Source organism: Dendrobates tinctorius, unplaced genomic scaffold (genome assembly GCF_039654945.1).
Source record: "Dendrobates tinctorius isolate UK_male_01 unplaced genomic scaffold, ASM3965494v1 ptg000086l, whole genome shotgun sequence".
Classification (NCBI taxonomy): domain Eukaryota; kingdom Metazoa; phylum Chordata; class Amphibia; order Anura; family Dendrobatidae; genus Dendrobates; species Dendrobates tinctorius.
Genome location: NW_027361754.1, coordinates 32,788,117 through 32,803,874, shown reverse-complemented (window position 1 = coordinate 32,803,874; position 15,758 = coordinate 32,788,117). Strand labels below are relative to the sequence as shown.

Below are 15,758 nucleotides of genomic sequence, written 5' to 3'. Positions count from 1 at the left end.
GGACACTGGACACTTGTGGATTGTGTGAGGCCCACTGATATCTGAGCGCTATGTGACACGCTCGATGGCACAGCTGCCTGTGACCAAAGTGACGAGAGGATAATGGAGATTTTGAATCTCTGCGCACACTTTTGGACACTGGACACTTGTGGATTGTGTGAGGCCCACTGATATCTGAGCGCTATGTGACACGCTCGATGGCACAGCTGCCTGTGACCAAAGTGACGAGAGGATAATGGAGATTTTGAATCTCTGCGCACACTTTTGGACACTGGACACTTGTGGATTGTGTGAGGCCCACTGATATCTGAGCGCTATGTGACACGCTCGATGGCACAGCTGCCTGTGACCAAAGTGACGAGAGGATAATGGAGATTTTGAATCTCTGCGCACACTTTTGGACACTGGACACTTGTGGATTGTGTGAGGCCCACTGATATCTGAGCGCTATGTGACACGCTCGATGGCACAGCTGCCTGTGACCAAAGTGACGAGAGGATAATGGAGATTTTGAATCTCTGCGCACACTTTTGGACACTGGACACTTGTGGATTGTGTGAGGCCCACTGATATCTGAGCGCTATGTGACACGCTCGATGGCACAGCTGCCTGTGACCAAAGTGACGAGAGGATAATGGAGATTTTGAATCTCTGCGCACACTTTTGGACACTGGACACTTGTGGATTGTGTGAGGCCCACTGATATCTGAGCGCTATGTGACACGCTCGATGGCACAGCTGCCTGTGACCAAAGTGACGAGAGGATAATGGAGATTTTGAATCTCTGCGCACACTTTTGGACACTGGACACTTGTGGATTGTGTGAGGCCCACTGATATCTGAGCGCTATGTGACACGCTCGATGGCACAGCTGTGACCAAAGTGACGAGAGGATAATGGAGATTTTGAATCTCTGCGCACACTTTTGGACACTGGACACTTGTGGATTGTGTGAGGCCCACTGATATCTGAGCGCTATGTGACAGGCTCGATGGCACAGCTGCCTGTGACAAAAGTGACAAGAGGATAATGGAGATTTTGAATCTCTGCGCACACTTTTGGACACTGGACACTTGTGGATTGTGTGAGGCCCACTGATATCTGAGCGCTATGTGACAGGCTCGATGGCACAGCTGCCTGTGACCAAAGTGACGAGAGGATAATGGAGATTTTGAATCTCTGCGCACACTTTTGGACACTGGACACTTGTGGATTGTGTGAGGCCCACTGATATCTGAGCGCTATGTGACACGCTCGATGGCACAGCTGCCTGTGACCAAAGTGACGAGAGGATAATGGAGATTTTGAATCTCTGCGCACACTTTTGGACACTGGACACTTGTGGATTGTGTGAGGCCCACTGATATCTGAGCGCTATGTGACACGCTCGATGGCACAGCTGCCTGTGACCAAAGTGACGAGAGGATAATGGAGATTTTGAATCTCTGCGCACACTTTTGGACACTGGACACTTGTGGATTGTGTGAGGCCCACTGATATCTGAGCGCTATGTGACAGGCTCGATGGCACAGCTGACTGTGACCAAAGTGACGAGAGGATAATGGAGATTTTGAATCTCTGCGCACACTTTTGGACACTGGACACTTGTGGATTGTGTGAGGCCCACTGATATCTGAGCGCTATGTGACACGCTCGATGGCACAGCTGCCTGTGACCAAAGTGACGAGAGGATAATGGAGATTTTGAATCTCTGCGCACACTTTTGGACACTGGACACTTGTGGATTGTGTGAGGCCCACTGATATCTGAGCGCTATGTGACACGCTCGATGGCACAGCTGCCTGTGACCAAAGTGACGAGAGGATAATGGAGATTTTGAATCTCTGCGCACACTTTTGGACACTGGACACTTGTGGATTGTGTGAGGCCCACTGATATCTGAGCGCTATGTGACACGCTCGATGGCACAGCTGCCTGTGACCAAAGTGACGAGAGGATAATGGAGATTTTGAATCTCTGCGCACACTTTTGGACACTGGACACTTGTGGATTGTGTGAGGCCCACTGATATCTGAGCGCTATGTGACACGCTCGATGGCACAGCTGCCTGTGACCAAAGTGACGAGAGGATAATGGAGATTTTGAATCTCTGCGCACACTTTTGGACACTGGACACTTGTGGATTGTGTGAGACCCACTGATATCTGAGCGCTATGTGACACGCTCGATGGCACAGCTGCCTGTGACCAAAGTGACGAGAGGATAATGGAGATTTTGAATCTCTGCGCACACTTTTGGACACTGGACACTTGTGGATTGTGTGAGACCCACTGATATCTGAGCGCTATGTGACAGGCTCGATGGCACAGCTGTGACCAAAGTGACGAGAGGATAATGGAGATTTTGAATCTCTGCGCACACTTTTGGACACTGGACACTTGTGGATTGTGTGAGGCCCACTGATATCTGAGCGCTATGTGACAGGCTCGATGGCACAGCTGCCTGTGACAAAAGTGACGAGAGGATAATGGAGATTTTGAATCTCTGCGCACACTTTTGGACACTGGACACTTGTGGATTGTGTGAGGCCCACTGATATCTGAGCGCTATGTGACAGGCTCGATGGCACAGCTGCCTGTGACCAAAGTGACGAGAGGATAATGGAGATTTTGAATCTCTGCGCACACTTTTGGACACTGGACACTTGTGGATTGTGTGAGGCCCACTGATATCTGAGCGCTATGTGACACGCTCGATGGCACAGCTGCCTGTGACCAAAGTGACGAGAGGATAATGGAGATTTTGAATCTCTGCGCACACTTTTGGACACTGGACACTTGTGGATTGTGTGAGGCCCACTGATATCTGAGCGCTATGTGACACGCTCGATGGCACAGCTGCCTGTGACCAAAGTGACGAGAGGATAATGGAGATTTTGAATCTCTGCGCACACTTTTGGACACTGGACACTTGTGGATTGTGTGAGGCCCACTGATATCTGAGCGCTATGTGACACGCTCGATGGCACAGCTGCCTGTGACCAAAGTGACGAGAGGATAATGGAGATTTTGAATCTCTGCGCACACTTTTGGACACTGGACACTTGTGGATTGTGTGAGGCCCACTGATATCTGAGCGCTATGTGACACGCTCGATGGCACAGCTGCCTGTGACCAAAGTGACGAGAGAATAATGGAGATTTTGAATCTCTGCGCACACTTTTGGACACTGGACACTTGTGGATTGTGTGAGGCCCACTGATATCTGAGCGCTATGTGACAGGCTCGATGGCACAGCTGTGACAAAAGTGACTATAGGATAAGGGAGATTGGATTGCTTTTAAAAAAGCAGTTTGCGGAGCAGTGGGTAAACAGCAATGCCAGCGTGTCAGGAAGCCTTAAAAGGCAGCCCAACAACCAACACCACTGATACACCACAATATAGCCTCCCCTTGCACTGCACACACAGTGACTTGTGTGTTGTGCAGGCCAAATCGCTAGCAGCAGAAGCAGTTTTTTTGTCTTCTTCCCTGCCTAACGCTCTCCCTACAGAATCAGCAGCGACCTCTCCCTATACTAAGATCGGCAGAAGTAAGATGGCGGTCGGCGTGCACGCCCTTTTATGCCCCCTGTGACGCCCACCAAAGCAAGCCAATCACTTGCATGCCCTTCTGAAAGATGGTGGTGACCCGTGCCTAGGTCATCACGTTGCCCACAGTGTCCGTGGATCCTGATTGGCTGAAAAAGAGCGCAAAACAAACTTTTGAAACGCGACTTTGGCGCGTAAGTCGCCGACCTCGTGGCCGACCTCATCCTAGGGTCGGGTTTCGTTTCATGAAACCCGACTTTGCCAAAAGTCGGCGACTTTTGAATTTTTTCGACCCGTTTCGCTCAACTCTAGTAACTACCATAAACTATTGCTGGTACCTAAGTGACTCCATTAATTGGACATTATCAGATATCATAGTGATGCACAACCTTGAGGTGGTACTGTGCTGTGAATGGCTACAACTAACAGAAAAACGTTACCCACCACCACATCCACCACATTCTACAGTACATAGTGTGATGCTCACTTATTGTGTCTTTATGCAAACCTATGGACAGGTCTATATAAAACCTGAGGACCTTCAAATATCTGGCCAATATTGTAATCACGGTGAGGTGTTTTTCTTTCCCAAGTTTGGATTCGGGAAAATCCTTACGACATAGTTTTGTCTACATCAAAAACACAGGATTGGTAAAATATCAAAAAACAAACAAGTTATCCACCATGTGCATGTTCCGCACATACTTCTTCCCTTTTGACGTCCACAACAGCACTTTGAGCTTTCGCAGCCAACTGCACACAAGTAAGTCCCAAACTTTTCCTTGAATGCATGTGTCATCCCAGAGAATAGACGCTGGTGTGACCCTAGCCTTACAGGTACCCCTGCTTCCTCACAGACTGCACCGCTCTCCTGTCCTCACAATGGCTGCTGGTGGAGGAACATGTGACCATACCTGTCCCGTCAGCCTCCTCCAATAGAAAACCAGCTTTCACCATATGCAATATTTCTCTATTGGAGGAAGCTGATGGACAGGTCTGGTCACATGCTCCTCCATCAGCGACCATTGTGAGAACAAAAGAAAAGTGAAGTCTGTGAGGAAGGAGGAGAACTTGTAATACGTATACATTAGTGAGTGCCTTAAAGTCATGTCCTCAGCACATTTGCTTAAATAAAGATATAGTAGACAATACCTTTAACAGTTATCAATCAGCCTTAGTAATATTTATGGGTATAGATAAAGGGGGTGCAAATATTACACAATAATCGATCTGGCGTTTTGCATGCAGGCTCCGAATGAAAGGTGCGCTGGAGAGAGAAGCTTCAAATTAAAAGACATATGCCTCTTAATAAATTTGGTGTGTGCCTCCACTAGAAATGCAAATTGTCTTTTCAGAGAGGAAGAGGACTAGAGCTCAAGTGCTACCTATTGAAAGTGGCAATTCTAAAAGTCAATATGGACTCTCCAACGAGCCTTGTCACACGTCTTAGGATAAAAGCCAAAATCTCAATTTGCAGACACTGTGATTAGGGGTACTGCCCCTCATCAGTGCAAAGTGTGAGATTTAGTTTGGCTGTGTGAGAGTCATCTGACCAGGATCCAAGGGGTAATGTTTCTCCTTGACATGTCGCTCTCCCCAAGGAGAAACATCTCCACTAGAAATGTTACTCCAGCTAGCTTTATGGTACAAATTATGAAGAATTTACCTGGTGGGCTTCAAGATGCCCTGTCCCACCTCAGCACCTTCCACGTTGGAGGATTGATGTTAAAAATGCAAAAAGTCATAACAACAACTTCATATTGTACAAAAAGTTTGTGACATTTTAAGTTTTACACCAGAAAACTATCACATTCCTCGATGAGTCGGGGACCTTTGAACTTGGGCTGAGGGGCTTCTTTAAAAAGACAAGTCTGATTGTGGATAACATGATTTGTTCTCACCTCTCTGGTTACCAGCCGAACACATCAATATGTCCACATGGAAGACAGCAAATGATGCAGAGAAGGATCTGCTAATATTTTATACTCAAGGAGAATGGGAACTGGTCAAAGTACATTCCAGCTACAGACTAGAGACCGACGAAGATGACGAGTTCGCAGTGTTAACTTTCCATGTGAGTAAACTCAGAAGAGGTAATCTGTATAATATGTTACATTATAATCTATGGCTAATCCATGAGTCTGAAAATATGTTGGATAATCAATCCTTCCTTATTACAAGGCCTCTTTCTTTTATGCTGATGGCAGGATGCCCTACATCGAGTGACCTAGTGATCAGTTGTGAACTGTAGGAGAATTTGATTTGACAATGAATTTTTAATTTTGCTACAGCTCCCCCGCAGTAAAAATAAAGTATTACACATTATTTATTATTCAGATGGAGAAAAGCTACAGGGAATAAAGTCCTGGATTCTCTAACATCAAATTTGAAAATTGGTTTTAGACACAGTATATAGGATCTTCAGTGTCACAGAAGAACCAAAGAAATGAAACGGAGCATAATTTTATATGCATGCAACATTTAGAAGCATGTTCATGCCGTGGTCATTTATCAGACAAAACCTAAGATAGAAGCAAAATGCAAGATGCAAAATTAGCATATACTCTGTAGTCAGTAAGTAAATAGTAAACAATGTTTTTGATCAAAAAAGCGTAAAAGTCATACCACCACATCAAGGTGTACCCAATCGGTATGGTCCTATTCTCTAAAATTAAAAACTCACCTACCCTGTGTTATTTTGTGTACTATTACTATTTACTTCCTTACAGCAGGATATATGCTTATTTTCTTTCTATCTTGGGTAGCACCAGAGGACCTAAAGGTGATCTCAAAATTTGAGCCCCCATGTCTCTATGACCTGTGAAAAGATTTTTTTTTAAAGGTGCCATAAGTTGATTTAGTAGCACTTTAATTTTTTTCATTTATCACTGTTTCATCTTCAATTATTTTCCATAGATCATCTTTAAGAGACATCCTTTGTACTATTTGGTAAACCTGATCATACCCAGCATCTTTCTCATGGCTTTGGATATTATTGGATTCAACCTCCCTATTGAGAGCGGAGAAAGGATTACATTCAAGATCACTCTCCTGCTGGGTTACTCGGTCTTTCTTATCATTGTTACGGACACATTACCGGCTTCAGCCCACACTACTCCTATTATAGGTATGAATGATCCAAGGGCATACATATCATTGGTGAAACCTGTGCAGTCGCACAGTGGCCCAAGCGGTAAGGTATCACTTCCAAAGCTGGTGGAATTGTGCTTTATGGTGAGATACTGGACTGCAAAGAGCCCATATATTGTTCTTGCTCAGGGTGCTCTTCAGTCTGTGCCCATCAGTAGTATAAACCTATAGAAATATACAGTAAAGGAGTAACTATCTGGGACACTTATAGCATATCTGGACCCTGTTATTGACGGGATGGTTGGACTTACCCATATCTCAAGAATGGGGTCTTGGCACGCAAAGAAATGGAGAGATGGGTGCACATGCGCAACGCTCACCAGTCATTTTTTAAGGGATCTGAAATGATCAATATCTCATCAATATGCCATAAAGGTTCAATAAAAACAAGTCCCACCAGTAGGACATGCATGTATCTCAAGCTCAAAAATCCAGAGTGTGCTGTCAAAAGTGGAGAAGTAGCTGCGCATGCACATCTTTTCAGTTAATTTCCATAGGAGCTCCAAAAATATTGATATTCTTTTGAAATGCAATAAATGACCCTGATAATAGAACCTCTTGATATCGTACAAACATTTTATTTTTTATGTTTTATTCATAAATAATTAGTACATATGAAAATAAGCAACTTTGTCATATATCTTATCAGAGAAATCCACTTTTTTCTCCTCCTTGACTGATCATTCTCAAAAATCTCATTTCATGGTTATAAATACATATTTCAGTGATTACAGATTCTCCCATTACTGAGATAGGAGATAGCAGTAGTGCTTATAATGTTCTATGGAGAACGTGCAACAGAATGTCTGTGCCTGCCTCTAGTTCCTCTCACCTCCTCCCTCCATTAAGTTTTACAAGCACCAACTGTCATCTTATATCTCACTAATGGGGATGTTTGTCCTCACTAAATCCAGATTACACCCTTAAATTGAGAGTGAATGATCAGTCCAGGAGTAGAAAGAGGCAGATTTCTCTGATAAGATATATTACAAAGCTTCTTATTTTTACTTATTTGTAGCATTGATTTATAAAATAAAAATTAAAACAATGGTTAAACTTTAGTATACTTCAGGAGCTAAAATGTTTATCTCTACTTTTCTTGCCTATTCAAAGACAAAACAATTAATATATAGGATACATGTAGTATATCATAGAGGACAAAAATTACATCTACAGAATGGGAGGAATAGAACTAATCAACAGCAGGTGTGAAAAAGACTTGAGTATACTAATAGATCACAGACTGCACATGAGTCAACAGTGTGATGCAACAGCAAAAAAGACAAATACATTCCAGGATGTATTAAGAAAAGCATAAAGTCTAGATCACGTGAAGTAATTATCCCCCTCTACTCCTCCTTGGTCAGACATCATATGGAATACTGTGTCCACTTCTGGGCACCACTTTGTAAAATAGAAATTGAAAAACTGGAGCAAGTTCAGAGAAGAGCTACCAGGATGGTGAGTGGACTGCAAAGTATGTCCTACAAGGAATGGTTAAAGGATCTGGGCATGTGTAGATTGGAAAAAAGAAGACTAAGAGGAGACTTAATAGCCAAATATCTGAAGGGCTGTCACAGTGTAGAGGGATCATCATTATTCTCATTTGCACATGGAAACAAGAGAAGCAATGGCATGAAACTGAAAGGGAGAAGATACCGATTGGATATTAGGAAAAACTTTTTGGCAGTGAGGGTGATCAATGAGTGGAACAGACTGCCACGAGAGGTGGTGAGTTCTACTTCAATGGAAGTCTTCAAATAGAGGCTGGACAGACATCTGTCTGAGATGGTTTAGTGTCTCCTGCATTGAGCAGGGGGTTGGACACGATGACCCTAGAGGTCCCTTGCAACTCTAACATTCTATGATTCTATGAAGTTGGCTCAGTGGTTAACACCATTTGTTGGCTCGGTGGTTACCATTGTTGCTTTGCAGCTCTGGGATCAGGGTTCAAATCCTACCAATGACAACATCTGCGAGGCATTTGTACGTTCTCCCCGTGTTTGCGTGGGTTTCCTTCTGGATTCTCCGGTTTCCTCCCACACTCCAAAGACATACTAATAGGGAATCTAGATTCTGAGCACCAATGGGGACAGTAACAATGATATCTGTACAGTGCTGTGGAACATGATGGCGCTATATAAGCAAAGCATAATAAATAAGTATTGGTATGCTTATTTCCTTGGTGGATAATTATTTTTTTCCACTTCAGATTGCTATTTCCTGGTCTGTATGGCTTTACTTGTGATCAGCTTTACAGAAAATATCTTCATCGTCCGAATAGTCAGTAAGAAAAATATCCAGACAAAAGTACCGAAATGGATGAGAACATTAGTTCTGGAAAAGTTAGGCTTCTTGGTTTGTATGAAAGACAAAAACAGGCAAATCAAGCAAAAAAGGAATCTTCCCGATGAGCTGCAAGGCATGGAGGACACTAGTAGAGGTGAGTTCCTAACTCAACGTCTTTGAGGAATAGGTGATTGTTAAACAAGGTCCTCATATATTTGTCTCCTCCATGTATATGATAATTGCCATCATCTCTATACTGTAATCCTATTTGTTTAAAATTAAAGAAAATAACATTTGAAACAATTTTTCTTATATATTTATAAAAAAAATGATATATAGCATGTCCCTAATGGAGAAGAGAGAATTTCTAGTTGTGTAAGATGTGTTTAATGAAGCCAGATTATCCAAAGATGAAAGGAGTTGTCTGGTGAAAACAAGTTATCACCTATCCACATAACTTATTGATCAGTGGGGGGACGACTGCTGGGACCTGCACTGATCTGTTGAACAGGATACCTTTATCCCTGTTAGAACGGAGCAGCATTCTGCAAGCTGGTCCGCCTCCCTTTCATTCCCTATGGGAATGCTGAGCACTAAACTATGCGTTTTCCAGCTGCCCCATAGATAATGAATGGAGTGGACCTGTTGATCCATTTTATAACTGGGATAAAAGTGCCTGTCGAGGATCAAAATTCTCCAATTTTCTGATCAGTGTGTATCTGATTGGTGGGACCCGGGCCGAGCAGTAAAGGACCCGTTACACATAACGATGTCCCAGCAATCCCACCAATGATCCGACATGGATTGGATCGCTGGGACATCCTTAAGCTGATCGCTGGTGAGCTGTCACATAGACAGCCCCTCCAGCGATCAGGACCAGCGAGCAAGCTGGTATCCAATGTAAATAGCGGGTAATTAAGAGCCACGCGGCTCTTAGATACCCGCTGTTTACATTGGAAACCAGCGTCCAGCGTCGCTGATCGTTGGTCTCTCGCTGCCACACGCAACGATGCGCGCTGGCCAGCGGGAGACCAGCGATCAAAAAATGGCCCTGGATGATCGTGCACGATCAGCGATACCCGGCAGGGGGGCCGGTCGCTGATCCCCGTCACACACAGCGATATTGTTGTGGCGTGACAAAATCAGCACTCTGTGTGTGACGGGGTCTTAAGTCATCACCTACATGGTGGATTTGTGATAACTCGTTTTCACTAGTCAATCCCCTTTACCAAACAAACTGTCAATAAGAAAAAAGAGCTCAACATTCATTTGTAAGGACATTGTCCTGCAACGTTTGCATTTGGCAGGCAAAACCGCTGAATTTTTATAGGCTGTCACTTCAGGAGAGAAACGTCTGATTTTTTCCGGAACTGAATTTTTTGGTAGCTTTGCCGTCGTTTTTCCAGGCGGTGTCTTTTCACCAAATCACTGAAAATATTACTTCTTTTAACCACTTTACACTTTCCAACTACTGGTTAAAAAAAGTGACTAAAAGAGGGGAATATGTGCATAGCAATATCATATTTACATTGCTGTGCACTGTCTTCATTTCTTGCTGTTGTTTTCTAGCGAATTTTCAGGCGGTTTCCAAGCAGAATCCACCTGACAAAGACATTGTGTGCACAAACCGTTCAGCTAATTATGCAAATTGTCTCTTCAGAGAGGAAGAGGACTAGAACTCTAGTGCCACCTATTGGAAGTAGCAATCCTAAAAGTCCATGTGGACCCTTTAACGAGCCTTATTACATGACAGGATAAAAGCCAAGCCAGAATCTCAATTTGCAGACACTGTGTTTCGGGGTACTGCCCCCCTTCAGTGCAAAGTGTGAGTTCTGGTTTGGCTGTGAGAGAGGCGTCTGATCTTTGAAGTTGCGATTCTTGCTTGGCTTTTATCCTAAGTCATGTAACAAGGCTCGTTAACGGGTCAACATTGACTTTTAGGATTGCTACTTCCAATAGGTGGCACTAGAGTTCTAGTCCTCTTCCTCTCTGAAGAGACAATTTGCATAATTAGCATATTTCCCAGAGGAGCATTGCGGCTTTAAGTATCCTCATCTTGACAAGCTTAGCATGTCACTCTCCGCAAGGAGAAATGATACTTCTTGGATACAAACCGTTCAGCTGTGCTGATAGAATGAGAGCTACAGACAGCAAAGACAACATAATCGAATTGTGGTAATTCCATAATTTTTACAAGCGGTTGTACTAACACCCAAGTTGGAAACAAGAATATTTGGTTATTATATTAGACAAACCCTTGTAATAAGATGATGAAAACCAAGAAAGTGCCCTAACTCCCTTACAAAATGGATATCTTGTTTGTTTGTTTTTTAAGAAAAACAGCTGCCACACCATTGGTAAAAATGGATGCACCCAACAAAAAATAGACGAAAATTGAATCCAACACATTGGGTTGGGTTATCCACTTTTGAGGATAACGTATTTTTTTATTAAATACATGCATTTGAGGCTAAAAAATATTTTTGCAATTGAGTTTCATTAAAGATTTTGTACTATTTGGCTTTTACAGGCTCTTTGTTTCACAGCACATTCAACTTTGATGTGGTCTGTGGTCATAAATCAGCTGAGAGGAGTTCAGAGTTACAAACTCTTCTGTCAGACTTCTGTCATAGAGATTCTGCAGCCAGCAATAGACAGACAAACAATGCAAAATTCTTGATGAAACCCATTTGCAAAATTGATTTTTAGCCGGGTGCAGGATGTACTTGCTATTTACATACACAAGTCTAGTCAACCAATCAACCAAAGAGGTATATGCTACGATTTTTCCCATGCAGACTGTTGTTCAATTTGAAAAATCAATCATGTGCACACTGGATCCGCTGGATCGTCTCCTGAGCCTTATTCAGATCTGGTCACGGTCTTCTACTGGCGCTGCTTACAGTCATTTACTGGCGCTGCTTACAGTCTTCTACCAGCGTTGCTTAAGGTCTTTTACTGGTGTTGCTAATGGTCTTCTACTGGTGCTGCTTACAGTCTTCTACTGACATTGATTACAGCATTCTACTGGCACTTTTTACTGTCTTCTACTGGCGTGGGTCACGGGTCTTCCTCTTACCTCAGGCCACAAATCTTTCTGTCAGCTCAGGCCTTCTCTGGATTCTGACCGCTCTTGGATCCTTATGTGTCATTGGTGGCTGTAAACCCATTTCAAAGCCACATGTCCTGCGTGGTCCAGGCTCTGGCACCAACTCCCCCCTTTCCGGCCTGGCCTGGAGTCATCTTCATTCTCTTCCATGGGAACATGCATTTCCGCTCTTGGGGTTCTTAGTACTATAATTCTTTTTTCTACTTTCCCTTTTGACCAGCAGATGGCGGTGTTCGTCTACAAATGCTCAGTTAGACACTAAGCATACTCGTCTTTTCTCTTGTCTGCTTCCTTACACACGCACTGCACATTTCCTGAATGATCTCTAAAGCTTACTTTCTAAGCTAAGTTTCACGAATGCTGGACCATTGTTTTGTCTCACGCGTGTATTCTGTATTTCTCTATAACTGGAAAACTATGTAACCTTATATTTAATTTACACAGATAAAGTGGACAAATTTACTTGGATTAGTGAACCCTCAGCACAGACACCTGCTGTAATTAATGAACGCTCGGAGATTATGGAGAGCATCTTCAATGAGATAGTGACCATCCATCAGAATATTAAATACCACAATGACCACAGAACGTCCAATGAATGGCTCCTCATTGGATATGTACTTGATAAATTCCTTTTCTGGGTGTATTTGATAACTGTGGTGACTTACAGTGTTACCTTGGTAATATGTTGGTCAAATCATATAGTTGTCTAAAATTTGAACCTGACTAATAATTTTGTGCATATGTGTATCAATAGTACATGTATCTGAAACTTTGTAAGGTATATTAATATGGAAAGTGACATCTTTCAAAGGGTTATTTCCTCACAAAAAACATTGTGGTTTTATAATAATAAAAATAATATATTTTTTCATTTGTTTCAATATTACCCCTGTTTGTACACATGACCCGCCTCCAAAGAAAAGAGACACCCCTCCAGTTGCCATTAGATCAATCCTCCTGTAGTTTCAGTGCCCTTGCCGTGCTGCCTTCCTCCTTTATAACATACTCTATGTTTCTGAGCACTGTATGCTTCTGTACACAACTCTGCCATGTTTTTTTTCTATCCTCTGCCATCTACATTAGTATAGCTGCCTATGTGTTTTTTTTATATCATTGTTAACTGCTTTCTATCAGAGCTCAACTCTCCTGAACTCCTCCACAATAGAACTTGTAATTTCCGGTTAGTGCAGAGCTGAACTGCAACAGACAGATCAGTTATGCATAACTGCAAAAAGCTGCTTAATTGATACTTATGACAGAAGATAATCTAATTTCCCATAAGGGATGGGGGCATTGCTCTAGAATCACTGCGTTGAGAAACATGTGATGGTGTCTCCGGAGTGTTGGATGTTGATCTCCATGAGTTCATTCATCCTCACTTTTCATATGTATCAAAAGGGCAGCATTTGCTGTTTTACATCACTGAAGTGTCTGCTGCAGGCATCAAACACAGATCAGGACTGCATGTGTAAGTTCTGATGAGCCTAGTTACTACAAGCGCCGCTGTGGAAAAGTGCAGGACAGCTGAGTTCTGCTAAAAACCAGCTAACAGAGCAATGATGTAAAAACATTCAGGCATCTATACTGCTGTAGATAGCCAAAAATAAAATTGGACTTGCAAAGTTGTGTACAAAAGCATATAGTGCACGTAAAAATACTGTGAATTCTATACTTAGTTTAGCTTAATATGCCAAATATCTGTGATGGATGCAGGTCAGTCATCAACTCAGAGAGGTGGGGATAGACACTAACAGACAGGAAAGAGGAAAGGTATGTAGCACTGAGGAGAAGCAGGGTGCTGCTGGGAATGGTAGTTTTAGCAGTGTAAGAATAGGATCATCATTTCAGTTAAAGGGAATCTGTCACCCCATTTTAGCCCTATCAGCTGCCGGCACCGCCATCAGGGGCTTATCTATAGCATTCTATAATGCTGTAGATAAGCCCCCGATGTAACCTGAAAGATAGGAAAACAGAGTTATATTATACTCACCCCGGCGTTCTGTCCGGTCCGATGGGTGTTGCCGTCCCATCCGGCGCCTCCCATCTTCATACGATGATGTCCTCTTCCTTACTTCTCCCTCAACTCCTGCACAGGCGTACTTTATCTGCCCTGTTCAAGGGCAGAGCGGAGTGCTGCAGTGCGCCGGCGCCGTACCTCTCGGACCTTTCCCAGCGCCTGTGCACTGCAGTACTCTGCTCTGCCCTCAACAGGGCAGATAATGTATGCCTGCGCAGGAGCCGAGGGAGAAGCAGGGAGGAGTATATTATTGTATGAAGATGGGAGGTGCTGGACCAGACGGCGACACCCATCGGACCGGACCGGACCCCGGGTGAGTATAATCTAACTTGTTTTTCTTATCTTTCAGGTTTCATTGGGGGCTTATCTACAGCATTACAGAATGTTGTAGATAAGCCCCTGATGGCGGTGGCTGCAGCTTATAGGCCAAAAATGGGGTGACAGATTCCCTTTAAGTGAAGCTAGATGCATGGAGGGGGAAGATAGAGAGGAAAAACTGGTACAAGAAAAGTTATGTTGTGATTAGCCACTATATTAACATTAAGTACCATAATTACTGTGCTTGGTGAAAAAAATGTGATTGAGGGAATAACTATTTAATTTCTCTTTCTTAAGCTTTACATAAATGTTCTAAGATCTCAGTTCAAAATAGGGGATGGGGGAGTAGAGGATGACGGGGGAGAAGACAGGGATGCAGCTTCACAGGATTTCTGATTTTGAAAACAGAGGACAGGAGGAGGAGAAGCATTTGCACCAGTTTTTCTAATTTTCACATAGTAAGCAGAGCTCATGTAATAACTGAAGTTCATGATAAATATTAATCATTTCTAAATGTATTGTCTACCAGTATAAGGCAAACCATGTCTTTTTGAGATTGAATTAACCATTTCAAAAAATGCAATCATGTATGGTATTGAATATGCAACTTTGTGAAACCATTGGCTATACACAAAAGATTTATGAATAAATGCGTGTAAGTGTTTGTCTTTTTTTTCTCAAGAAAAAGTTTAATTTGCAAACTATAGTTAATCTGTTGCAAATCATTTGTGCTCTCAGTGTGAAAACTACTATTATGTGGATTGACGTAGCTATCTACAAGATTGCATGGGATAAGGTGAATTAAAAAAAAAACAAATAAAAAATCCCACGACTACTCAATTTTATATTTCTCCACTACAAGCCCTTATACAATAAGTTTTAAAAGTAGGGTAAAAACTCTTTAAGGTTGGTCTGAGAAATCAGAGAGGTGAAAACTTTTTTCTTAAAAGGGTTATTCAATCTGAGGCATACTGTATGTGCATGTCATTAGAACAAGTCATAAATGACTGACAGCTTTTATTTCATGTGGTGGGACCACATACAGTGGGTACAGAAAGTATTCAGACCCCTTTAAATTTTTCACTCTTTGTTTCATTGCAGCCATTTGGTAAATTCAAGAAAGTTCATTTTTTTCTCATTATTGTACACTCTGCACCCCATCTTGATTGAAAAAAAACAGAAATGTAGAAATTTTTGCAAATTTATTAAAAAAGAAAAACTGAATGGCTGCATTGAAACAAAGAGTGAAAAATTTAAATGGTTTGTATACTTTCCGTACCCACTGTATATCACAAGAACGGGGTCCATATTCCTGCTGTCTTG

At 42.7% G+C, this 15,758-nt stretch overlaps 1 protein-coding gene across 1 annotated transcript in view; it reads left to right on the top strand.

Annotated features, from left to right (window-relative positions):
• LOC141098104 (5-hydroxytryptamine receptor 3A-like) overlaps positions 1-15,240 on the top strand; it is a 32,039-nt gene extending 16,799 nt beyond the window's left edge. The window contains exons 4-9 of the mRNA XM_073585673.1: positions 4,143-4,312; positions 5,466-5,623; positions 6,466-6,676; positions 8,912-9,142; positions 12,542-12,777; positions 15,118-15,240. Coding sequence (XP_073441774.1) covers positions 4,143-4,312; positions 5,466-5,623; positions 6,466-6,676; positions 8,912-9,142; positions 12,542-12,777; positions 15,118-15,240 — 1,129 coding nt within the window. The remainder of the gene's footprint in view (positions 1-4,142; positions 4,313-5,465; positions 5,624-6,465; positions 6,677-8,911; positions 9,143-12,541; positions 12,778-15,117) is intronic.
• The last annotated feature ends 518 nt before the right edge of the window (positions 15,241-15,758 follow it).